The sequence below is a fragment of the Phascolarctos cinereus genome, unplaced genomic scaffold (assembly GCF_003287225.1).
Source record: "Phascolarctos cinereus isolate Bilbo 61053 unplaced genomic scaffold, phaCin_HiC Scaffold_726;HRSCAF=1367, whole genome shotgun sequence".
Lineage (NCBI taxonomy): Eukaryota > Metazoa > Chordata > Mammalia > Diprotodontia > Phascolarctidae > Phascolarctos > Phascolarctos cinereus.
The window spans coordinates 379,917,180-379,942,644 of NW_027556098.1; the positions used below are offsets into that span (position 1 = coordinate 379,917,180).

Consider the following 25,465-nt stretch of genomic DNA (forward strand, 5'->3'; position numbering starts at 1 on the left):
CTGTCTGTCTTTCTGTCTCTGTCTCTCTTCTCTCTCTGTCTCCTTTTCTTCTCTCTCCCTCCTTTCCTTCCCTCTCCTTTCCACCTTTTCCCCGTCCACCTCCCTCTCCTCCCCCACCCCTTTGCTCTCTCCCTCCTCTCTACCTCTCCCCTTCTGTCATAATTCAGCCCAGGCAGTTGGGAGGAGGATTTAATGAGGTGCCTTCACACTTCAGTGACACCTCCCCTCCCCCATCATATACTTTCCATTCACAGGCTCCTTAGTCCTGTTTGGAAAATTCATCTCTAAGTGAGATTTCTCTCCCCATCAATATTGATTTATCCTGCTGTGTTTGTGAGTCACTGCAGTCAGCTGGAGGGTAGAGGAGGCGTTGGGGAGGGCTGTGGGGGGGGTTGCTGGGGGTAGGGGGATGTGGCCTGTGTCACCGCTCAGCTCTTCAGCCTGGGGAGTATTTGCCTGCCCTTTGACCAGCCCCTTCATTCCCTGAGGAAGACAGCTGTTAACCAGCTGCCTCAGAAGCCCCTTCCTTTTCATCTGAGCCTCATGGGACCAGAGATAGTGATAAATTGGGATGTGGTCCATGAATTGGCTTCTCTCCTTCCCAGCTGGGCCTCGGAGCTTTTAACCTGGAGAAGGTGGAGTGTCTGCTGGGTAGGAGCGAAGGAAGCAAACGACAGAGAACAGTTATATTTTCGTTTCCCTTGGCCCAAAGGGGACCCGCTTGAGCTTTCAGGGTTTCTTTCGTTTCTCTGACCTTGGTATCTCCCCATACCTGGGGCAAAGAAAGAAGAGGAAGGAATGGAGGAAAAGAGATCATACCTTGTGTTTGAATACAACTTTAACCCAAGAATTACCAGAGAGATAACTGCAGATGTACATGGGCTTAACCCAGTAAAAAGTGTTCCTCCCCTACTTCCTTCAGCTACCGTGTATGTCCTTGGACCAGGTCCATTTTGGTGAAAAGTGTCCTGGTACAATGGAAGATCTAGGAGCTGGAAGACCCAGACCTAGAACCCACTTTGCTAATTGGGTGCCCTTCTTCCTTGTTCTGAACATCTGTTTCCCTCTCCATAAAATGAGGGGACCGGACCACTTGGTCTCTTAAGACCCCTTCTACCCCTGAAATTCTCTGCTCTAAAGTCCCTCCCAGCTCTGACATTTCATCCTCCAAGGACCCTTCTGGCTCTGACACTCTTAACTTTCCTTGGCTAAGACATAATGGAGACCTCAGTATTAAACACACCCACGTTTTCAGTGGAGTTTATTCCCTTCAGAGAGGGTGAACAAAATCCCCATCGGCATTTACCAGTGAATGCCCCTCTGCTGGGAAGGAATGCCTGCTCCTTTCTCCAAGGACATGCCTAGGCCTGATAGCTTGAGATTTGGAACAGTTTCTCATTCTTGAGACAGAGCAACCAAGGCTTCATTAATCTTCCCCTCTCAACCAAAGCGTGCAACAATGCATTGTGGGTAATGGCCTTTCCCCTTCCTTGCCCTCCCCCACTCCCCAGCCCACTCTCTCAGTTAACTCCCCTACCTTCTTCCTACAAACACACACTCTGGGGACAGGGATGGGAGGAGCAGAGAGAGGCATCATGAGGCCCCATGAGGGAGATTTCTGGTCTTGGAAGCTGCCTTCCAGAAACTCCTGCTCTTTATTCTGCATCCCTATAATGGGTTGCCATGGCAACCAAGAGCTGCCAGCCAGTGCAGCAGCAGCTGGGCAGAGCATGGCAGCTGCCTGGGTTACAGAGGAAGGCTCGCTGATACTTAACAGGCCAGTCCCATCTCTCAGCCTCCCAGACCAGGAGCATCTTCCTCCTTGGGGCAGCCCGTTTCTCCTAACCATTGCCTCTCAGTCCCAGCTAGGCTGGGTCGCAGACCCGTGAGGATCACTTTCCAGTCTGTTGATATGCAATCAGGTTTGTGGCCGAGTCTCAGAGCTCAGGCTTATGTTCATATTTGAAGGCCTGGATTGTAGAAATCAAGCCTCCAGGAACCTCCCTGGAAATCAACGAGTTAATTTGTTAAGTGCTTAATGAAGTGCTTGGCACATAGTAAGTGCTTAATAAATGTTCTCCCCCTTCCCCAAAATAAAAATGGAGCTGGCAGGAGGCAACAGGAAGGCTGAGCTGGGGCCAATGTATTCTAATTGCTTTTTTTTCCTATTGCTTCCCTTTAAATTTTTTATTTAAAAAAAAATCTGTTTTCTTTCCCTCCCACTTCCCTCCCCAATCCCTACCTTGAAACAAAGAGAAACAAACCCTTGGAGCAGCAAGCCTAGTGAAGCACAACAAATTTCCACATTGGCCCTGTCTATCTCTTTCTTGAGTCTGTTCCTTGTATGTCAGGAAATGGGCAGCAGGCCTCAGCACAGGTCCTCTGGAGTCCTGGCTGGTCATTGTGTTGATCAGAGCTTTTAAGTCTTCTGAAGCTGTTTTTCTTTACTGTAATTCTGTGTTCTGCTGTTGGTGCCCTTTAGCTCCCCGGATTCCACCTTCATCGTGGCTTTGGAGAGTAGCCGATCCAGCCACTGATTCTGGTTCTAACGGGGGTATCTGAGGATGCCTTGGGGCAGTTGCCTGTCATCGTCAGCCTCAGAAACTTAGGTTCATAAGATCATAGATGACCTTAGAAGCCATGCAATCCAACCCCCCAAACCCCAAGGGTAGATGAGGAACTGAGCGCCAACTACTTGTCCAGGGTCATGTGGCTACCAAGTACCGCCGGTGGGATTTGAACGCACATCTCTGTAATTTCAAATCCCAGCACCCTATTGCCATGCCATGTTTTGGAATATGGAATGCCAGAGTTGGAGGGGATCAGAAAGGTCTTCTAGTTCAAACCCTTCCCCTCATTTTACAGATGAAGAGACTTCAGCCCAGAGACGTCACATGGGGAAAGGGGCAGAGCTGGGAGACGAACCCAGGTTTTCTGACTAGAGAGCCAGGGCTTTTCAAGGGAGTCTGCTGGGATGGCCCAAAGGAAAGAGTAGAGACTTTGTTAGGAAGCCTGGGTACAAATCCATCTCAGATGGTTACCAGCTGGGTCAAGGACCCAGGACTAGTCACTGGATCTCTCTGGGCCTCAGGTCCTCATCTGCAAAATGGGGCCATATAGCCTCTAAGATCTCTTTTACCTGTAAAGCTATTATCTTCACCTTAACCTGACAAGTCACTATTTCCTCATCTGTAAAATGGGATCATATTCTTATGCTGTTCACCTCAAAATGTTGGGAGGAAACTTTTGCAAACCTTAAAGCCAGAAAGGAGAGGAAATAGTAGTAGTTGTTACTATGGTTGTTACTTGCTAGCTGGGTGACCTTGGGCAAGTCCTTTCCCTTCCTCTTAGTGTCATTTTCCTTCCTTATAAAATGAGGCCATTGGACTATGTGACCACCAAGGTCCCTTTCAGCTCTGGCATCCAATGCTCCAAGAGACTGCAAGATGCAATGGATGGAATTCTAGATGGGGATCAGGAAGACCCACCTCTGACACTCATAGTCATCCTAAGGTGGGCACGTCCACTTAAGCCCTATTTTACTCTCATTATACCTCTCTCAGGAGTATTGTAAGGCACAAATGAGATAACACAAGTAAAAAAAAAACACTTGGCACATTTTAAAGCTCTATCTAAATGCTGGTTATTAAGGGCCCTCCCAGCTCTGACATCCTGTGTTCTAAAGGCCCTCCCAGCTCTGACATCCTGTGCTCTAAGGGCCCTCCCAGCCCTGACATCCTGTGTTCTAAGGGCCCTCCCAGCCCTGACATTCTCTGTTTAAGGGCCCTCCCAGCTCTGACATGTTATACTCTAAGGGCTCTTTCACACCTGAAATTTTGTGTCAGAAGCTAGCTTCTTCTAGCTCTTACATTCTATGTTCTAAGACTCTTTTCTAGCTCTAAAATTTTTTATTCTTAGGCCTTGGCCCACTGTTAGCCATAGGCCCGGCCCCGTTGGATGACCTAGTCTCTGGCGCCTCAGGAATATGTTGAAAATTCAGTGCCTTCCCCCGCCCCCAGCCAGCCTCACCCCTCGAGTAGAGGACAGATGGTGGGTGGGCCTGTGGGAACAGCTCATGGTTTGGCTGCTTCTGCCACTGCAAGGGCTGTCCTCACTCTCTCCTAAGCCTTGGGACTTCAGGTCACAGTTCCTTGGATCTCAGAGGACATCGCTACCCTTGCTCGCACTGAAAACCAAGCTTTTCTTTTCTTTTCTTTTCTGGTGAGGCAGTTGGGGTTAAGTGACTTGCTCAGAGTCACACAGCTATTAAGTGTTATGTGTCTGAGGTCATATTTGAACTCAGGTCCTCCTGACTCCAGGGCCGGTGCTCTGTCCACTGCGCCACCTAGCTGCCCCTGAACCAAGCTTTTCTTGTGTTTCTGGTTCCCCCATGGAGAAAAAAGTGTGGATGAGAATCCTTCCCAGCCAGCTGTCTCCATCCCAGCCACGGTTTAAGGCTTTCCTGATGTGAGCCTGATAAAGCCTCCCACCGATGTAACTCACTCACTCATAGAATTCCAGATCTTGGGATCATGGGATTTAGGGCTAGACAAGCTGTTCATTTTACAGATAGGGAAACTGAGTTGCAGAGAGGAAAAACGATTTGCTCAAGGTCGCACAGCTGGTAAGTGTTGAAACTGGAACTCCAAACCTAGGTCTTCTGCCTCCAAAATCCAGTGTTCCTTTCACCGTACCCCTAGAAGTTGAGTCTGTCTTTGTAACGTTCCTCATGTTGACCCCTTTCTTCTAGGAAGTTAGGTGGTGCAGCTGGCAGAGCTCCGGCCCTGGAGTCAGGAACACTGAGTGCAAATCCAGCCAGACACTTCCTAGCTGTGTGACCCTGGGCAAGTCACTTGTCCTCTATTTACTTCAATTTGCCCATCTATCTGTAAAATGGGGATGATAATAGCCCCTGCCTTCCAGGATCAAATGAGATAATGTTTGTAAAGCGCTTAGCACAGTGCCTGGGACATAATAATCACTATATAAATGTTAGCTATTATTATTGTTAAAATACAAACTCCTCTTTTTAGCATTTAAAGCCTCCACAACCTTACTCTTTGCAGCCTTATTATGCATTATTCCTTTCCACAAACTAGAGCTCAGCCAAGCTGGCCTCCTTGGTCATTTCACAAACACAGTGCTCCAACTCCTGTCTACATGCCTTTGCCTTGGCTGTACCCCATGCCTGGAATGCCTTCCCTCCTCACCACTGCTTCTGAATCCTTTGTTCACTTCAAAGTCCAGCTCACCATCACCTTCTACTTAAAGCCTTTTCTGATCCCTTCACCTTCTAATATCCCAAATTACTTTCTGTCTATTATGTATATTTTTGTAAATAAGTATATGCTGTGTCCTCATATAGAATGTTAACTTCTCCACAGCAGAAATTAATGTGATTTATATCTTTGTGTCTGTGTCTTCTAATACAGTGCCTGGCACATAGTAGGTGCTTAATGAATGCTTTTGATTCAATGATTGATCCACAAAACCCCTGCAGAATGGAAGAATGTTCCAAATTACTAATAATAAGAGGAATGTGAATTAAAGCAACTTTGGTGTTTCACTTTATGCCCATTAGATTGACAAAGATGGTGAAAGATGTAAATGGTAAATGTTAAGGGGGCTGGGAAAAACGGGCTGTTGGGGAAGCTGTGAATCAGTCCAGCCATTCTGGAAGACAATTTGTATATGTGTTTAAAAGGTCACTAAACACCACATACCATCACTAATAGACATATACTTAGATTCCAGGAGGCCAAAGGAGGTAAAAAATAGAAGGAAAGGTTCCATAAATTAAAAAAACTTGTAGCATCACTTTTTTGTAGGAGTAAAGAATTGGAAAAAAAGTGGGTAGGTATCCATTTGGAGAGAGGCTAAACAGATTATAGTACGTGAATGTAATGGACTATTATTGACAATAAGAAATGATAATTAGGAAGTACTCAGAAATATTTGGGGAAACTTGTGGGAAGCAAAATAAAAGAACCAGGATTTTCAAATTAGCTGATGGCCACAGTAACATAAAGGAAAACAACTCCAAAAGACTTTACAACCCTTCAATGGACTCATGATGAAGCATGCATTCCTTCCATCAGAGAGGTGGTGGACTACAGGTCTGGAATGAGGCCTACATTTCCAGACATGGTCATTGTGTTGGTTCACTGTGCTAATTTTGTTACAAGGGAATGTTCACCTGGAAGGGGGAGTTACAGAGAAGTGATGGTAATATTTTAAAAATAGCATCAATGGAACATTTTAAAAGGGGGAGAAAAGGAAAAAAATATTTGTTGCTTATTGAATTAACTATACACCCTAATTTCCAAGGCATAGCCTTATAGGGGCTGAGACACATGGACACACTGATGTTTCGCTAGACCTGTGATCTCATCCAATACTACATTTCACTTCTCACCCATCCGCTCCATGTCTGTGTCTTCTCATGAGTTCTTTATGGGTTCCCCACTATGGGAGGCCCTTATGTGACCACTAATGCATGAAATTCTGCCTGTAGATATAAGGCCAAGTAATGGACTAACTCACTGTTTATAATGGAATCTTTCTACCACCTCTTGTCTTCTGAAACCATCAGTGTGACTTCCATTTGGGAAGACTTCCTTTCTCAGTGGGAGAAACTTGTATAGCAATTATAACCCTTTCTGCCTGTACATTAAAAGCTAATAGTTTTGGGAAGCTATGTGGCACAGTGGATGGAACACTGCACCTGGAGTCAAGAAGACCCGAGTTCAAATTTGGCCCCAGGCACTTACTAGCTGTGTGACCCTGGGCAAGTCACTTCACCCTGTTTGCCTCAGTTTCCTCATCTGTAAAATGAGCTGGAGAAGGAAATGGCAAACCACTCCATTATCTTTGCCAAGAAAACCCCAAATGGGGTCATGAAGAGTCAGACATGACTGAACAACAAAGTTTTCTTTGAAGTGTATCATTGTATCATTATATCATTATAACCTCTTAGCTTGCTTGTTAAAAAGTTCAACAGGTTTTATGGATACATTTTCCAATGTTTTATGGATGCTCTTTCCTTGTTCAATATTACTGTCACTTTGTAGCGATCTCTCTCCTGCCAAGAGAACCCTCCATTCGAGGGGATAAGTGCAGTCAAGCTAAACAAATCAATATGCAGGCTGCATCTGAACACGTGTGCCTCATTTTGAACCTGTGGATTTCTACCTGTCTTCACAAAGGCAAGAGACGTTGCTTTGCCGTCCACTCTCGTAACAGTAGCTTCTTCACGGTCCTTCTTAGGTTAAGTTTACTTGGCAGACTGCCTACTGTGCGCTAATAGCTCTCTTCCAAGGTTGATTGTGTGCCAAGGCCAAGCAGCCCGAAAGACCGAGCATGAGTTCAGAAAGATGGAGGTGAGCATAGGCCAGTCAGCACTCTTCAGCCTTCAGGACCAGATCAAAAGTGAGTCTCTACTGATAGATTACATCAGAGTCAAGGTTTCTTCTGTACATAAGCAAGAACGGTTCATCCTTACGCTACACTGTTGCCTGCCCTCCCCAGGCATAGGAAATCAAAGAAGACAGAACACACAGGCAGGTCCAGAAAGAAGGGCAGAGGTGATCATAGTCTAGCATCTTTCTCCATCACCTTGAGACCCAACTGTCTGTGCTCTAGCTTCAATAAATTCTATGTGCGTGCACCAGAAATGCATTGGGCCCCATTTCCCCCTTTTTCGGTGCATGATTATAATGCTTTCTGTGTTATCCATTTAGAGAGTGTTTTCTGCTAAAAGTTTGGGAATGAACAGGAAAGATCCACCCCTCCAATCTCTAAAATTAGCCTGTCGAGCTGAGCGTGAGCCCGCCTACTATGCTGGGACCTTTCCTTTAGATCCCTTGATATTATTGTGCATATATCAGTGGAACTTGTGGGCTCTCCATCAGTTTCCCCCTCATTCTTGATACTCTGCTAACCTCTTTTTCTGATCGTATATATGGGTTCAAAATGCCTCAGGCTAGTTTTAAGTGTTAATAGCTCTTAGCCCCCTTCAGTTCTGACATTCTGTGTTCTAAGTTCTCCCTCACTACTAGCTCTGAAATAATTGAGTTCTAAGGGCCCTTATGACTTGAGTAGCTTAAATTGTTCTAAGAGTTTGAAAACATCTTGTTTTTCCTGATATTATCCTTTAAGCCATTGAAACCAAACTCAAATAGAAACAGATCACCACAGGCCACAAACTGACTTAGAAAACCACTAATTAACATTCGATTTTTCTTTATTTTTGCTAGTCATTTCAGCGAGTTTGACACCTCTGCTTAAAGCCACTTTTCCTGTATTACTAATATGCTAATTCATTAGCAATATGTTATAGTCTGCTCATACCTAGGAGAAGGAAATGACAAACCACTCCACTATCTTTGCCAAGAAAACCTCAAAGGGGGCGTGAAGAGTTATTACAATTGAAAACAACTGAACAACTCATATCTACCATGTGCCTCCCCATTCCTCGTTGGGTGACTGGCAGCTCTAATTCTTCAGAGACTTCGGTATTCCCTACCTCATAGTGGGTTCTGTGGCATTATTGGGGAAATATTATTATTAAAGCACGAGAGAAGTTTGTTTCAGGGAGAAGTCTGGCTTCATTAAAAGTACCGGACAAGGGGCAGCTAGGTGGTGCAGTGGATAGAGCACCAGCCCTGGAGTCAGGAGGACCTGAGTTCAAACCCGGCCTCAGACACATAACACTCACTAGCTGTGTGACTCTGGGCAAGTCACTTAACCCCAATTGCCTCACCAAAGAAAAAAAAGTACTGGACAGTCGCCAAAGGCCTTCCAGTTCATTCTTCTTCCATTCTGGACCCAGTTCTTTGTTCATCCTCAGTATCTACCCAAGGTATATGATGTATCAGTTCTGTGGGTGGCTATATCACTGTATATCAGAGCATCTTGGTCAGGAGAAGGGATAGTTTTCATTCACTTATTTTTTCCTAGGCTGAATTTGCATAGGTGATTCTCATCATTTAACATTTCAGTGTCCTAGGGTTTGGTGCATCAGCACTGTATTAACAGCAAATCTAGAGAAACCTCTAGGGAATCTCTTTTCCATTTGAATTCTTCACTGGTCGTTCTTCCCAACAGTGGTAAGCCTCTTTGGTGATCATATAATGCTTTCTTTTAATGCCTTGGTTGACAGAGGCAGTAAGAGGAAAGAGGGCTGGGTTTGGAATCACGCACAAGATGAGGTGGTCAAGCTAGATGATCTCAAAGGTCCCTATCAGTTATAAAAGTCTCTGTTTCTAGATTGTTAAAGGTCTACTCCAGCTCTGACATTCTGTGTTCTAAGGCCCCTCCTAGCCCTGATATTCTGTGTTCTAAGGTCCTTCCCAGCTCTGACATTGTGTTCTAAAGGCCCTGCACACTCTGACATTCTGTGCTCTAAGGACTCTCTGAGCCCTGACATTCCGTGTTCTAAGGGCCCTGACGTTTTCTGTTTTAAGGACCCTTCCATAACATTGTACCTTATGTACAAAAACTGGTCATGCCAGAATGAGTCTAACTCCACTTCCTCAGACGATGCCTTCAGATTATTAATCTTTTTTGCTTTCCAGTAGAGAGGGATGGCTCTCCTCTTGCATGCAGCTGTCCTTCTTTAGATTCTGGTCACATCGTAGCTGCAGCATGTGAGAAGCATACTGGTCTTTGACAGTGTGATGGTTTCCAGGCTGCTGGGGGCTACGAAGCCAACTGGGACTGCTTGGCAGACAATGGACTCTTGCCCTGATTTTTTAAATATCCATTAGAGTGATGCAGGGTCTGGGTTGGGTTTTTTTTTCACACTTGGAAAATATTGTATTTCACAGCTTTTAGTCAAGAGCCAAACAGCTCCGCAGCTTGGGAAGCAGGCTGGCAATTGCATGATCTAATGTGTTTGCCACCAGCTATCTGGAATGCTGCTCTCCATCAGACTAGGAAGGCAGCTTCTGTGAACAGGGAGTGACTGGTGTTTTGGATGGAAATAGCCACTCACATTAGCAACTCATTACCAGAGAGTTAAGGACTAAATCTGCCACTCAAGAAAACAACCATCCCAGCGGAGCAGAGAGAGCTGTGTTAAGGAGATTCAGACTGGAGTGCTGCAGTCCCAGAGTCACATAGGATAGCCCATTCTCTTTCAGTTCTGATAAAAGCCTTGATGGCCTGCTGGTAAAATATTCAGGTGGTGCAAAACTGGGAGGGATAGCTCACACATAACAGGCTAGAGCATTGGCCTTACTCTAATAAGATGAAATTCAGTAGGGATAAATGTAAACTCAGATCTTGGGGTTCAAAAATCAACTTCGCATGTACAAGACAGAAGAGGAATGGTAAGATAGCAGTTTGTCTTTAAAAAAACACCTAAGGCTTTTAGTAGACAACAAACCCCATAGGAGTCAATAATAAGATATGGCCCAACATGAGGGAGTGCCATTTTGAACTAAATTAAGAGAAGCATGGCTTCCAGGGATGAGGACATGTGTTCTCCACCACTGGAATATTGTGTTCAGTTCTGGGCTGCCACATTTTAGGAAGGAAGGAGATAAGCTGGGGAGTTTTCAGAGAAGAGCAATCTGGATGGTGAAGGGAATTGTATCCATGACATGGAAGGCCTGACTTAAGGAAATGGAAATGTTTGACTGAGAGAAATCAAGGTTGGGGAGGATGGGGAAGACAGGATAACAGTTTTCAAGTATTTAATGGATAGTCATGTGAAAGAAGAATTAGACTCACTCTGTTTGGCCTCACAGAGTAGGACCAGGGCTTATTAGGTGAAAGCTACAAATAGGCTAATTTAGACTTGATGTTAAGAAAAAACTTGCTAGATGAAAAACCATGAAAGTACAGAGAAGTCAAGAAGGATGAGCATTGAGAAAAGGCCACTGAATTTCAATGAATGAATGAATGAATGATTAAGTTCTTAAAAAAAGAAAAAAAACCCTTTCTAATGATGAGAGCTGTCCAGAGGTGGACAGGGCTCCCTGGGGAGGTAGTGGGTTCCCCCCTTCTTGGAGGTTTTCAAGCAGAGGCTGAATGACCACACGGGATATGTTGTAATGGGTAATCTTTGTTGGGGTGTATGGCCCCTGAGGTCCCATCCAATGCTAAAATCCTACAATTCTGTCCCATTTGTGGGTGGCTGCTCCAGCCAAGGAGGACGGAGTTATGGACACATGGTGGAGATGCCATAGTGGTTGAGGTTAGCAACAGGTGGGTGGCAGGGTCTGCAAGCTCCCTTGTGACCCAGGCTGTGCTGTCTCCGGCAGCTGAAGGAGCACCCAGAGAAAGGCGTGTACGTGAAGGGTCTGTCCATGCACACGGTCCACAGCGTGGCCCAGTGTGAGCGCATCATGGAGATGGGCTGGAAGAACCGCTCGGTGGGCTACACCCTCATGAACAAGGACTCCTCGCGTTCCCACTCCATCTTCACCATCAGCATCGAGATCTATGCTGTGGGTAGGTGTGGGCAGTCTGGCGGGAGGGGGGTGGAACACACAGACCATTGCTAAAATATAAGCTACAGATTTAGAACTAGAAGGAGTCTCCGAGGTCATCTAATCCACCCCCTTCATTTTACGGATGAGGAAACTGAGACACAGAAGGGCAAAGGGTTTTGACCAAGGTTACTTAGATAGTGAGTGGTAGAGCAGGGATTCGAACCCAGCCCAGCTAAAGTGACTGGATCAGGATCATGCAGCTAGTAAAGCAATAGAGCCGAGACTTGAGCCAAGATCCTCCAACTTCATGCCCAAGCTGAGCCTCAGCCGACATATTCCGTTGAATTCCACAAATGCTTAGTTCTCCCTCTTCTCTTCCAGGTCTTAGCATCTTTAGCTTTCTTCCAAGTGTCTTCTCTTAAAGGGTTTCCCAGCAGTGTGCTGAAATTTCAGACTTCTGTTAGCTTTGTATTTGCTTATCTGTGTAGACATGTTATTTCTTCCCATAAGAATGTAAGCTCCTTGAGGGCAGGCATTTGTTTTCATCTTTGTATCTCCAGTAACTAGCACAATTTCTAGGACATAGTAGGAGCTTAATGAATGCTTGTGGAGTTGAATTAAACATCTTGTATACAATGCACTGAGGGTAAGGAGTGGGGTGGGGTGGAGATTCAAAGATTAAATATGCCATGAGCTCTCTTCTCCAAGAGCTTACTATCTGGCAGAAGGACATGATGCACAAATACAAAATGGTTTATGCCAAGAACCTTAGCTTTATATAGCAGGAGGAAAGGTTATTATGACTGAGGAGAGGGGGATTAGAGATGGTGCCCTGGAGGAGGTGGTATCTGATGTGGGTTTTAAAGGATGAATAGGAATTCATCAGATCCTTGGGAAGGCGGACTTTCCAGGCACATACCAAAGGCTCAAAGACAGGAAAGGTTAGGACTCATATGGGGAATAAGTAGTCCATTTAGTATAGTGTAGAGTTGATAGAAAGGCATAATATAAGTTTGTAAAGGGAGGGTGGTGCCAGACTGTGGGGTTAACAAGTATTTATTAAGCACCTACTATGTTTCAGGCACTATGCCAAATGCTGGGGGATACAAAGAAAGGCAAAAAGACAGATTCTGTTCTCTAGGAGCTCCCGGTCCAGTGGGAGGGTCAACACAAAGGCCGTGAAGGCCAGACAGAAGAGATGGACTTTACCTAGGAAGTCATAGGAGGCTATTAAATATTCCTGACCAGAGAAGTGACATGTCCAGATTCTGTACAAAAGGTCTTGCTGGTGTTATGAAGGATGAATCAGAGAGGAAGAGAGTCCAAGTGGGAAGACCCACTAGGATGCTATGGCAGCATCCAGACAGATTGCAGTAAGGGCCAGGGGCAGTGGGAAAGTGGGAAAGTCAAGAATTATCTATAAATCCTTATTTTCATGTGCTGTTTGGTTAAAGTGAGACACTGAGGGACTGTATCAAGGAGACTTGAGTTCAAATTCTTCCTCAGACATATACTAGCCAAGTAACCCTGGGCAAGCCAATTAATTTCTCAGCCTCAGTTTCCTCATCTGTAAATTGAGGGGGCTAGATGACCTCCAAGACCTCTTCCAGCTCTAGATCAGTGGTCTCATGATCCTATGGCCTGAGGTCTATCCCTGATGTGCTGTGTGCCCTGAAGCAAGTGGCTCCCTCTAATCCAGGCCTTACCCTCTCCTTTTGTCAAAGGAGGGTCTCTCAGGGGTGGGGAAGCTGCAGCCTTGAGGCCACACTTGAGGACCTAGAGGACCACATGTGGCCTTGAGGCTGCAGGTTCCCCACCACTGAGACTCTTGGTGGTCTCCAAAACCCTTTCCTGTTTCTCTGAGTCTAACTCCTTACCCGTTTCTAGCAAAGTTTGCTTCTACAAACAAAAGTTTGGTTCCTTCCCTCCATGCAATTTCCCTCTGACCTTAGGGGTGTAGAGGATTTTTTGTTGTTAGAAGAGAAGGTTGACCGATCCCAACCCAGAGATCCCTCTCATTGGGCCAGAGGATGGGCTGAGGGCCATCTCCCCAGTCTTCCTCCTCAGGCTGGACAGTGGCTTCATTCTAGGGTGGGAGGCCCACCCCCTGCCTTGAGTGTGGCTCAGGAGGGAGTGTGATATAATAGAATAGAAAAAGCACCAGATCTGGGGGCCAGGAGACCTGAGTTCAGATTCTTCCTCCTAGCTGTGTGTTGGTAGAGAAGACATTTCACGATTCTAGGTAAAAGTGTCCTCATCTGTAAAGTGGGTACCTCTCTGCTTCTTAGGGCTGTGAGGAAGATGCTTTGTCAAACTGGAAATGCTGAAAAGGGGGTGGGGTGGGGGTGGGGAAGGGAACAGTACTTGTTAGGTGCTTTACAAATATTACCTTATTTGGTCAACAACCTTCGAGGTAGGTGCTATTATTATCCCCATTTTATAGATGAAGACACTGAGGCAGGGAGAGGTTAAGTGACTTGCCCAGGGTCATACAGCTAGGAAGTGTCTGAGGCTGGAGTTGAACTCAGGTCTTTTTAACTCCAGGCCCCAGCATTCTATCTGCTGTGGCACTTAGAAACTTGGTTTTTATTATTAGGGCACTCCCAGTGACTTATTTAAGATGAGCAATTTTTTGGATTGTTTGTATTTTATTGTGCTGCTTGACAGCACTCAAGTACCACCAGGAAATTTGTCTTTCAGCCCCCTCCTTCCCTCTTTCTTCTCCCCCCAATATCACATGCATTCATTGATCCCATTTGGCCTGACATACAGAAACATCGGAGAATCAAAGAACCCTTCCCCCATCTGATTTAGAACCATTTTATGATGGGACCCAAGCAGTAATCAACTTACCACAGGCACTTGCCTTCTGAGGCTGAGTATCCACATTGCAAGGGCAGCCCCCTTTCTCCTGCCACCACTAGACAGAGCTGTAACTAGGGCAGGGGGACTGAGGCTTTGCCCCATGGTGCTGAATTTAGAGGGTGTCATTGTGAGAGCACTGAGTTTGGAGGGCGTTGACGATACAAGCAAAGGACAACACGTAGCACCTCATTAGTGAGAACAGTTAGTTAAAATAAGAAGAATAGAAAATAGGAAGCTCTCAGATGGTGCTATAGAGACAGGGTAGTTATTATTAGGGCTTACTTAAGATGAATTGTTTTCTGGTTTTGGGGGTGTGTAATATCTGGATTTCACTGAGCCATTTGGGGATGTCTAGGTTCTTGTCCTAGATACAAAATTTCCCAGTGCCAGCTCTGTTGCTGAAGCAAGTTTCCTTTCCTTTTCCTGCCTTTCTCTTCTTCCCTGCACCCTGAATCCACCATAGAACAGATGGGGTTTTCTGGGGTTAATGAAAGGCCACTGTTTCAAAAGTTCAGGTGCAGGCTTGCACTTTCTGTGTGCAGAATATCATGCCAGATTCTTAGCTAACTCAGTCCCTGCCCTCATAGAGCTTACAGTCTAGTATAGGGATAAGATTCAAACGTGGATTCCTACAATGTTACATGAAAAAATGCTATAGAGAGGTGTGCACAGAGTGCCCTGTAAGGTCCAAGAGGAGAATTTATTACTGACTGGGAGGAATCAGAAAAGGCTTCCTGGAGGAAGTAAGGTTTGAATGGGGCTTTAAGGGATGAAGAGGAATTCTTTAAGAGGAAAGGAAAGAAGAAGAGCATTGTAGCTAATAAAGAGTGGGGTGAACAAAAGCGCTCAGACCACACAGAGGAGAGAAATTGGACAACACTCTACCTTATGTGTAGGAGAGTGATATGAGGTGAGAAAGATAGATGGGGTAGAGCTTGGAAAGAGAGCTAACACACTGGGTCAGAGAGTCAGGATTCTAAGGGAGCGTCACAGGCTGGCACACTGGGCTGAATCTAATACAGTAAAAATGGGGGGCATCTGAACCTATGATCCCAGTATGGGAACTCCCTCCAGCAATCTAGATCAGCCATTCTTCTGTAACTTACAGCTTTAGAGGGTTATTTGGAAGAAGGGAAGTTAGGGGGATTGGCCCCTGGTCTCATAACTAGGCTGGAACAGAGGAAGAATTTCAATGCAGGATTTCCAGACTCCAAGGCCAGCTCTCCATATATTATGCCATTTACCCTCTCAAGATGAAATGGGACAGGGAAAAATGTAAATCTTACGTTGGGCCCAAAGTAGATTTATAAAGTCAACTTTACAAGTACAAGATGGAGTCATAGTTTGATACTGGTTGTTTGGGGTAGAAATCTGGAGGTCTCAGTTGACCACATACTCAATATGAGTCAGCAGTGTGATGTGGCCACTAAGAAAGCTAATGGGATCTTGAACTGCACTAAGACAGGCCTGGTGTCCACAAAGAGGGACACTGTCCTTTTTTCTGGTCAGAGTACATCTAGGGTGCTGTGTTCAGTTCTGGGCACCCCACTTATTAAGGATGTGGATAAGCTGGAGAGCATCGTCCAGGGGAGGGGAGGCTGGGATGGTTAATGATCTTGTGTCCATAGAAGATTCAGCTGAAGGAACTGGTATATTTAACCTGAGCAAGAGAAGAGTCAGAGAGATTTGGGATGAGAGCTGTCTTAAAGTATTTGAAATAGATTGTATATTGAAAGCATATTGAAGCTGTCATGAAAAAGACCATTAGTCTTCACCTCCCTGGCTCCAGAGGTCAGGATGAGGAGCCTTGGAGAGTCACTACAAAGAGGTATATCTAGGTTTGATATCAATTAAGCTGTCCCCAAGGGGAATGGGCCACCCATTGAAGGCTCCGTGACTTCTCGTCCTGGTGTGTTGCGAAAGGGATACTTGTTCAGTTAAAGGTCAGATTAGATGGTATCTCGGGTCCTTGCCAACTCATTCTGAGATTCCCTGGTCCTCCATCATAGAGGTCCTTAAATTTTAGCCTGGGTGACTTTTACTTGCTAGGAAGCTAGCTAACTAGCTAGGCAGGGAGCTAGCAAAACTTGTGAGCAGAGGAAAAAGGGACAGGATTGTATGTCTGTGTAAGAAAGAGGATTTTTCCAGGGTTTACAAGATGGACTTGAGTGGGAAGAGAAGGGGAGTGGGAGAATCTGTTAGGAAGTTATTGGAATAGTCTAGGAGGGGAGTAATCAGAGGCCGCCTGTGCTAGGGTGGGACTAGAGGGAGGGGGATGGTCTCAAAAGATGTTGCTGAGATGGAATTTTCAAGACTTGGGAACTATTTAGGAGAGGAAAGAGTCCAGGATTACAGATAGACAATCATTGCATTAGAAAGGGTTTTAGAAGCCATCAAGTCCAACTCCCTTATTTTACAGATGAGGAAACTGAGGCACAGAGAGATAAAGAGACTTGTCGAGGGTCACATAGCTCTAATGTATTATCAGATTGTAGATTTTGAGCTGGAAGGGACCTTGGAGGCCCTCAAATCCAACCCCTTCATTTTACAAATTAAGGAACTGTGGCTCAGAGAATTTGAGTGACTTGCCTAGGGGTGTGTGGCTGGTAAGTGTCTAAGGGGGGGATTTGAAGCCGGGCCTTTGTGACTCCAGGCCCACTGCCCTGTCCACTGAGCCTGTTGGATAAGGTCTCCCCAAGGTCTCATCTTGGCAGACCAGGGATGGAGATTACCAAACAACCCACCCCTCTCCCTTTCTCTCTCCCTGGCTACCACTTGTTTATTCCCCTGCAGATGAGCGAGGCAAAGACCACCTCCGGGCTGGGAAATTGAACCTCGTCGACCTGGCCGGCAGTGAGCGGCAGTCAAAAACGGGAGCTACAGGGGAGAGGCTCAAGGAAGCCACAAAAATTAACCTCTCACTATCGGCTTTGGGCAACGTCATCTCGGCCCTGGTGGACGGCCGCTGCAAGCACATCCCCTACCGCGACTCGAAGCTGACCCGGCTGCTGCAGGACTCCCTTGGGGGCAACACCAAGACCCTCATGGTGGCCTGCCTGTCCCCTGCCGACAATAACTACGATGAGACGCTCAGCACCCTGCGGTATGCCAACCGAGCTAAAAACATCAAGAACAAGCCTCGCATCAACGAGGATCCCAAGGACGCCCTCCTGAGAGAGTACCAGGAGGAGATCAAGAAACTGAAGGCCATCTTGGCTCAAACGGTGAACTCAAACCACTTGACAGGTAGGCTCGCCGGGGCCACCAGGGGACGCCGTGGCTCTTTGGCTGATCTGTGTGGGGATGAGCGTCAAAGCTGTAGATGTCTATTTGGATGGCACGTGTCTACAACCCCTTGTCATTGCCCTAGCTTCCTAATTGATCTCTCTTGTGCCGTGGTCTAATCCATCCTCCCACCCATATAGACTTGGACTAGAAAGGGAGAGGAATTTATACATTATCCTGGAGGGGATAGGGAGCTTCAGAAGGTTCTCGAGGAGAGAGAGTCTTTTAGGACATCCAACTATTTCACTCCTTCCTGGAGTAGGGGAGTAATGTGGAGTAAGTCTGGAAAGCTGTGATGGAACCAGATCGTGACTTTGTCTTTAAAGGTCACAGGGTTTTATTCTAGAGGCCACAAAGAGCCATTGGAGCTTAACGAGCAGGGAAGTAACGTGGGGAGCTCGGTACTTTGGGAAGGTCCCTCTGGCCAAAGTGGAGGATGTTTTCAAGTAGAGAGAGGCTTTCGGTCGGGAGAATAATTAGGAAGCTGTTGCAATAATCCACGGTGATTTGTTTTCAATTTTTGTATCACTATGAACGTAGCAGGCACTACTATATTTGTTGGATTTGTTGAGTTGAATCACTACCAGGTCGAAATAGGAACTCAATTCAATTAAACAAACATCGATTAAGTGCCTACTGTGTGGTAGACACCATGCTGGGCACTTGGAATGTGTGAAAGCCCAAATGATAAACAGACCCTGATCTCAAAGAGTTTTCATTCTGCTAGAGGTTTGCTGCCTTTACACAGATAAGTAGGTCTAAGAGGATTTGAGGAGGAAGACACACGTAGGGGAAATCATGAAAAGCTTCCTGTAGGAGGGGGCCCCTGAGATGGGTTCAGCAGGACCATTCCTGAACTTTGGAGTCCTTCAGGGAGGACACCTGCCCCCAAACTGTCCCTCAGGGTCTTTGTAGGAGATGGGATGGGACAAGATGTTTGCCCACCTTGGGGCTTCTTAAATCCTTCTGTTCTTAGGAGATGGAGTGGTGTTATTTGCCCTCATAAGAATGATCCCTTGCATTTTTCTTTCAGGCAGACCTGTTATTTTATTATAAGCATAGGAAGCTCCCAGTGAGAAATTTCCCTTGACTAATAAACCTGCTGCTCTGTAACTTATCATTTCAGGATTGCCTGGAGCCCCAGGACATCCCATGACTTGCCCATGGCCACCCAGTAGATAGCTGGGGCTGGATTCAAACCCAGGGCTTCCCAACCAGTGCTCTACCCACTGTAACATGCCTCCTCAGGTATCCAAGGTTGCCTGAGGTCTCCAGAGGCTAAGTCTAATGTAAACTATGCTGAAATCCCTCATGGATTGGTGATTTCTTGGTAGAGGCACACCTTCCCCAACACAGTTCTCGGCCCTTTCATGGTATAGCAGAACATCCTCATAAGTCGCTGGGGCTGAAAAAATTCATTGTTTGTAATTATAACAGCTGGCATTTATATTGCATTTTTATGTATCTGTATAAACATATATACACATCCATCCATCCATCCACACACATATATAATACATATATATGCATGTGTCTGTCTTTCTATCTTATCTATCTATCTATCTGTCTGTGTCTGTCTGTCTCATTTGAGCCTCACATCCTTTTCCCTCTGAGTATTTTGGTCTTCCCATCTGTATGACGGGGACCTTTTCCACTGAATTCTTGCCCACGTAGGCTAGGGGAGATAGTGGGCTCTTTGAAGCTTCCTGGCAAACCCCAGGGCAACAGTGGGTGTAGGAGGTGGGAGGGCCATGTTGATCATATCTGCCAGTTAGGGGGCAGGCCTCTTTCTCCTTGCTCCCACCACCCATGCACCGCCACCCTCCTCCGCCAGTCCCCATGGCAGCAGTGCTGAGCTGCTCATCAGCTGGGATGACTCACCCCCCCCACATGCTTATTAGACTGTCTTGCTCATCATGTGTCCTACCAAAATGTTCTGCTGTCACTAGAGACCGTGGGAATATGGGGTGAAAATGGCCGTGGCTCCCAGAAAGCCCCCAACCCTAACTCCAGAGCCATGATCGTCCAGCTCTTGGGGTCTGCTGTAATGCAGGGGCACTGAACCAGAGAGCCCCCAGACTCCTCCATCCATCTGGAGATGCTCCTTTCTCATCATACTCATAGGTTCACAGGTTTAAAGCAGAAAGGAAATTAGAGACCATCAAAGCCAGTCCTGTCATTTTACATATGAGGAAACCAAGGCCCAGGATCACATAGCGAGATCTGAACTCAGGTCTTCCTGCCTCCAGATTCAATGACCCCAAAGGTCATTGCAGGCATGCTGCCCATCAGTTCTGACTTGATAAGGGACTGAGGGGAGCTGCAAAAGCTGAGACAGAGGACCAGCCCTCATCAGAACCCTGAAGCAAGGGAACATTTGCCTGTGCTCCCATCTAGCCTTCTCCTTGGGGGTGGGCTGCATCTCCTATGATGTCATGGAGAGAGCGCTGTCCTTGGATTCCAGAGAACTCGGTCCAGCTTCTGGTCCGACCACTAACTCCTTGTGTGACTTTAGGCAAGACTTCAGGCAAGTTGGCTCCCTGGGCCTCAGCTTTACCTTCTGTAAAATAGGGATAACAACCCCTGCCTTACTGATGGGAAAACACTTTGTGAAGCATCAACCCTTTATAAGTAAAGGCCAGATGTTATTATATTTTAATGATGACGCCAAGGGCTCTCTGACCTCATCCCCAGAGGCAGGGCTGCCCAACCCACTCCCACATCAGCAGAGGCGATTTGGGTCCAGTTCTTTCCATAAAGCAGCTACAGAAGACCTACCGACATAAGGAGGCTTCCCTCTGGTTCCTTCCGATGGGCAGCTAGGGGGCGCCAGTGCACAGAGCGCTGGGCCTGGGAGTCGGGAAAACCTGAGTTTGAACCTTCCCTCAGATATTTATTGGCTGTGTGACTCTACATACATAGGGCTATACAAAATACATATATAGGCATATAGAGGACACGTATAAAGTGGATACAAGGTAACCTTGGAAAGGAAGGCACTTACTGGAACCAGGAAATGCCTTCTAGAATAGCATTTAGCCCTGGGGCTCCCTGAAACCCTTTCAGGGGGTTTGTGAGATCAAAACTATTTTCATAATAATACTAAGATGTTTTAATTTCTAATATGGTAAATATTGATAGAGAAAACCAAGGATGTGCTGGCAAATAGTTAACAACCAGCTCTGGGGAGAGGATATATTTATAATATACTTTTAAGTTTAATCTGCAAAATTATCATTTTCTCCATCACTTTCTTGAGCCTAGACAAGCAACCAAACAACGCATCAAGCCCTGATTTGTATTACTTGCCTATTTCTACGATGTAAATGCTCACAATGAAAATTTAATAATCAGCTTTCTTGAGCTGATATGAGCTGGCTCCAACATGCCCCCTGATATAACCCACATAACAGAAGCTCTTTGGGGGTAGGTGACCAATCAGTTTTGAGACTGTAAAGCATAAAAAGTTTTGAGAACCTCTATTCTAGAAGTAGTTCTTATATCAACCAATCAACATGTACTAAGTGCCTACTATTGCCGTGAACACCACGTGCCTACTACGTTCCCGTGAAGACTAAGTGCCTACTATGTGCCAGCCGCTGAGGATATAAGTACAAAGACTGAAGACTCCTACTTGCAATGAGCTTGTGGGGAAGAGAATTGTGTATAAAATATAGACAGAATTAATTTAAAGTGATGAAATACAAATATAGACAAAGTAATAAAATTCAAGGTAATCTGGAAGGGAGCTGGGGGAGTTAGGAAAGGATTCATGTAAAAGACGGTCTCTAAGATCAGGTGAGCCAATCACACGAGTTGATTGCACTAAGAATTTTAAAAAAATGTAAATAATTTTATTATGATTTCTATCTGTGCAAATGCATTTTAAAAACAAATAATTATAAGCAGGCCTTATTCATTAATTATTTTATAAGTTAATTATTTAATTTTGCTTTGAAATAAAGATTTTAGTTCTACTCTATTTTCCTTGCCTTACTGATAAAAAAACAGAAACCTACTATAGTGTCAGTCGATGCTGTTTTTTCTTATGAGGTATTCTTAAATTCTGACCCTTCTACCGTTATAAGAAGAGAGGGGCTTTATAAGAAAGGCAGGGGTAGAGGGGGAGCTAGATGGCGCAGTGGATAGAGCACTGGCCCTGAAGTCAGGAGGACCTGAGTTCAAATCCAGCCTTAGACCAAACATTTGACACTTACTAGCTGTGTGACCCTGGCCAAGTCACTTAATCCCAATTGCTTAAAAAAAAAGGCAGGGGTAAGAAGAGGGCATTTCAGACATGGTGATGAGGGAAGCACTGGCATTCTAGATAGGAGATGGAGGGTCTTGTGTGAGGAGCAGAAAGAGGGCCAGTTTGGCTGGTTCCTGGAATGTGGTGAGGGGAGTGATATCCTTTGAGGCTGGAAAGGTAGGTGGGGACATCGAGGCTTTGGAAACTAAACAGAAGAGCTTATGTTTGATGTAGAGGCAATAGGAAACCGCCAGAGTCGACTGAGCCAGGGAGTTACAGGGTCCTGATCTGTGCTTAAGGAAAATCACTTTAGAGAGTAGGGGTTGATCTTCATTGCTGGAGGAATTTCCTCCTCAGGAGTGCCTTATACCAGAGGTGTCAAACTTGAACAAAACACCCTGCTGAACCTGATTAAAATGCATTTGGGGAAATCTTTAACAGGATAAATAAAAATTGGATACAACCTAGATAATGTTGATTTGTGGTTTTCTAGGTCAATATGACTGCCTGCCGGGATCTGTTTCTATATGAGGTTGACACCATGACCGTAGACCAGCGGCTCCCCAAGTCCGGTCTAAACTCCAGATAAACATATTTAATTTATTTATGTGATGTATGTAAAACTGTTTGTTATCGATAGGATTATACAAACTAATTTCGAGTCGTGGTTTCTAAAGCACTTGTGTGCTTGGGATGACACATTGACCCCTGTGATCTGCTTCCTGCCAGCCTTGTTATCGAACCAGCTGTGTGGTAAAGTTGAGCAGACCGAGGAGAAGCCGCCACCCCCACCCCCTCCTCAGCCAGACACCGAAGCAGAGAAGCAACTGATTCGGGAGGTAAGAACTAGCAAGGGCTTGGGCCTGGGAAATGAGGCAGCCGTTTCCCCAGCTGGGGTCCAGCAAGGTGAGGTGCGACTTACTCTGTAAGGGTCATGTAGAATGTCAGATTCAGAAGAGGGTTTTGAACTCGGACCCACTGATTTCAAATCCAGTGCTTTTCTCATGTTGACTTCTTTGTGTCGCAAGCTCGGTGATTGGAGTCCATGGTCTTTCATGAGGCCAGGTCTTGGCTTTGATTTTCACGGGGTCCAGTGATCTTTCCTCTACTCCATGGCTCCATATGGCACCCAAGAGGTCTGTTGCCTGGGGAGTGATTGGCAGTCACGGCTTGTTCCCACAAGGTCAGGGAGCCTAGGCACTCTCTGGGAACCTACCTTTATAAGGACAAGAGAAAGCAAGCTTACCTGCTTGGAATGAGTCCTAACCATGGACATAGATGCAGGACCCTGAGGAATTCACTTCCCCTCTGTTTGCCTCGGTTTCTTCCTCTGTAAAATGGGGATAATAATAGTGTCTCTTCATTAGGTGGTGAGAATCAAATGATTCATGGTGAATCTTAAAACACTTATTAAAACAATGATGATGATGATGATGATGATGATTGTTACTCTTACACCAGACATAATGGGGGACTCAGAAGTCCTAGGATCACAAGGTTCTATGACTTCAAAGTTAATCTATTCCAACCCCTTCATTTTATGAATGAGGAAACTGAGGCCCAGAGAAATTAAATGACTTACCAAATGCCACACAGGTAATAAGGGACAGAGGCACCTCTGAGGTCCTTGGTTTCCCTTTGGGTTGCCTATGTCTAGGCTGTTTGAAGGAGTATGGCTCTGGATTCTTCTGTAGCGAGGGAAGAAGCCCTAAGCCAGGGGACCTGGATTCTGGTCCCTGCTTTGCCGGCTTTAACAGGCTGGCTAGCTTTGAGCAATTAACTCTATCTTTGTGAACCTCAGTTTCTTCTTGTGCAAAATAATAATAATGATAATGATAATAATAACTATTCCTCTTTCTACAAAGTCCTTCCATACTTCATCCCAGTGTGGATGGTACCTTGAATTCTCAAAGCCTATGTCAGCATGAGAAAAGGCCTCCAGCTGGGCCCAATGACAGACTGAGGAGATGGTCATTACCAGGTAGTTGGTCACCAAGAGATAAATGATTTAGGCAAAAGTAATTCATTAACATTATGATTAGCAAACGTGGCCTCCAAGTAGAGATGAGAAAATAGATCTGTCTCCCTCTCTTCCTTATGGAAGATATTGACATAGTAGTGTTTCTCCCCCCAACCCTACCCCCTTTTTCATTCTTTGTTACAAGGGATGATTGGTTAGGTAGGGAAAAGATCTGTTTAAAAATTAAGGTAATGTTAAAACGAAAAGTATATATACAAATTTAAAAAAAAAACTCCAGAAACAACTTATGCACTCAGTGTGCCAGGTCCCTTTAACTGCTACCAGGTCCTGGTGAAGCTGGACAGGAAGGGGTCCCTTCCTTAGATGACAGCAGGTATCCCCCCAGGCCTCTTTGCTCTTGGTTGAGCCCCAGGGAAGCCTGGGATAGTGGAAAGAGCACTGGATTTGAGTTGGAATCCTTGCTTTGCCAGGAACTTCTTGTATGACTTTGGACAAGGCTCATTTATAAGGGAAGGGGAGGGGAGGGGAGGGGAGGGGTTGAGCATTTATATAGTACCTACTATGTGCCAAGCACTGCACTAAGTGCTTTACAAATATTATTTCATTTGATCCTCACAACAACCCTGGGAGAGAGGTGTTATTATTATCACCCTAATTTTGCAGATGAGGAAACTGAGGCAGACAAAGGGGAAATGACTTACTCAGAGTCACACATCTAGTAAGCGACTGAGGCTAGATTTGAACTCAGGTTTTTCTGACAATTTTTGCCCGGAGCAAACCACTGCACCAGCAGTTACTGATAATTGAATGGATTGGTCTAGATTATCTCTAAGGTCCCTTTAGCTCTTAATCTTCTGATCCTCCGATCATGCGTATGCTGCCCTGTCTTTCAGGAATACGAGGAACGGCTGGCCCGTCTAAAGGCTGATTATGAAGCAGAACAGGAGTCAAGAGCCAAGCTGGAAGAGGACATCACCGCCATGCGCAATTCATATGATGTGAAACTTTCTACCTTGGAAGAGAACCTCAGGAAGGAGGCTGGTGGGTACCGTCCAGGGGCGAGTGGTGGTGGGGGGTATTGAGCGCTAAGATTGGGGCTCATCGGCATCTCATGGCATCATCGCTCTGGAAGGGACCTCAGAGGCCATCTGGTTCAAGCAGAGGAAGAAACTGAGGCCCAAAGAGGAGGTAATAAGCGTCAGAAGTGGGATTTGAACCCAGGCCCTCTAATTTCAGATCCAGGGCCCTTCCCACTTCTCCACGCTGAACCATTTGGTTCAGTGGTTTAAGCCCAGTTTTCGTGAGGCCAAGTCTTAGATGTGATTCTCACGGCAGGTGATGATCTTTCCTCTGCTTCCTGATTACATATGGCGCCTGCTAGCACAGGTCTGCCATTGATCCCATGGAAAAGCGGACCGGGATGATTTGTAGGGCTGGGGAAACACCCCAAAGGGCTTGTCCTCCCAGTGGTGGCTCAGGGATGTTCTGTTCATTCATATGAGACACTCCATTGTTTTAAAATTCTGTCTAGCCCCCTTTTGGTCTTTTTCAATGTTTTGTGGGTGCTCTTTTCTTGTCTTCTATCACTATCTCACCAAATCCTCTGCACCTAATAGAATTCTCCCTGGTAGTAAATAGTTACAATCA

At 45.7% G+C, this 25,465-nt stretch overlaps 1 protein-coding gene across 12 annotated transcripts in view; it reads left to right on the top strand.

The window, feature by feature from the left end:
• KIF17 (kinesin family member 17) overlaps positions 1 to 25,465 on the top strand; it is a 60,717-nt gene that overhangs the window by 11,348 nt on the left and 23,904 nt on the right. For all 12 annotated transcript variants that reach the window (XM_020973153.2, XM_020973151.2, XM_020973152.2 and 9 more), the window contains 4 exons: positions 11,268 to 11,457; positions 17,097 to 17,549; positions 22,567 to 22,676; positions 24,712 to 24,859. In XM_020973153.2, the coding sequence (XP_020828812.1) occupies positions 11,268 to 11,457; positions 17,097 to 17,549; positions 22,567 to 22,676; positions 24,712 to 24,859 (901 nt within the window). The remainder of the gene's footprint in view (positions 1 to 11,267; positions 11,458 to 17,096; positions 17,550 to 22,566; positions 22,677 to 24,711; positions 24,860 to 25,465) is intronic.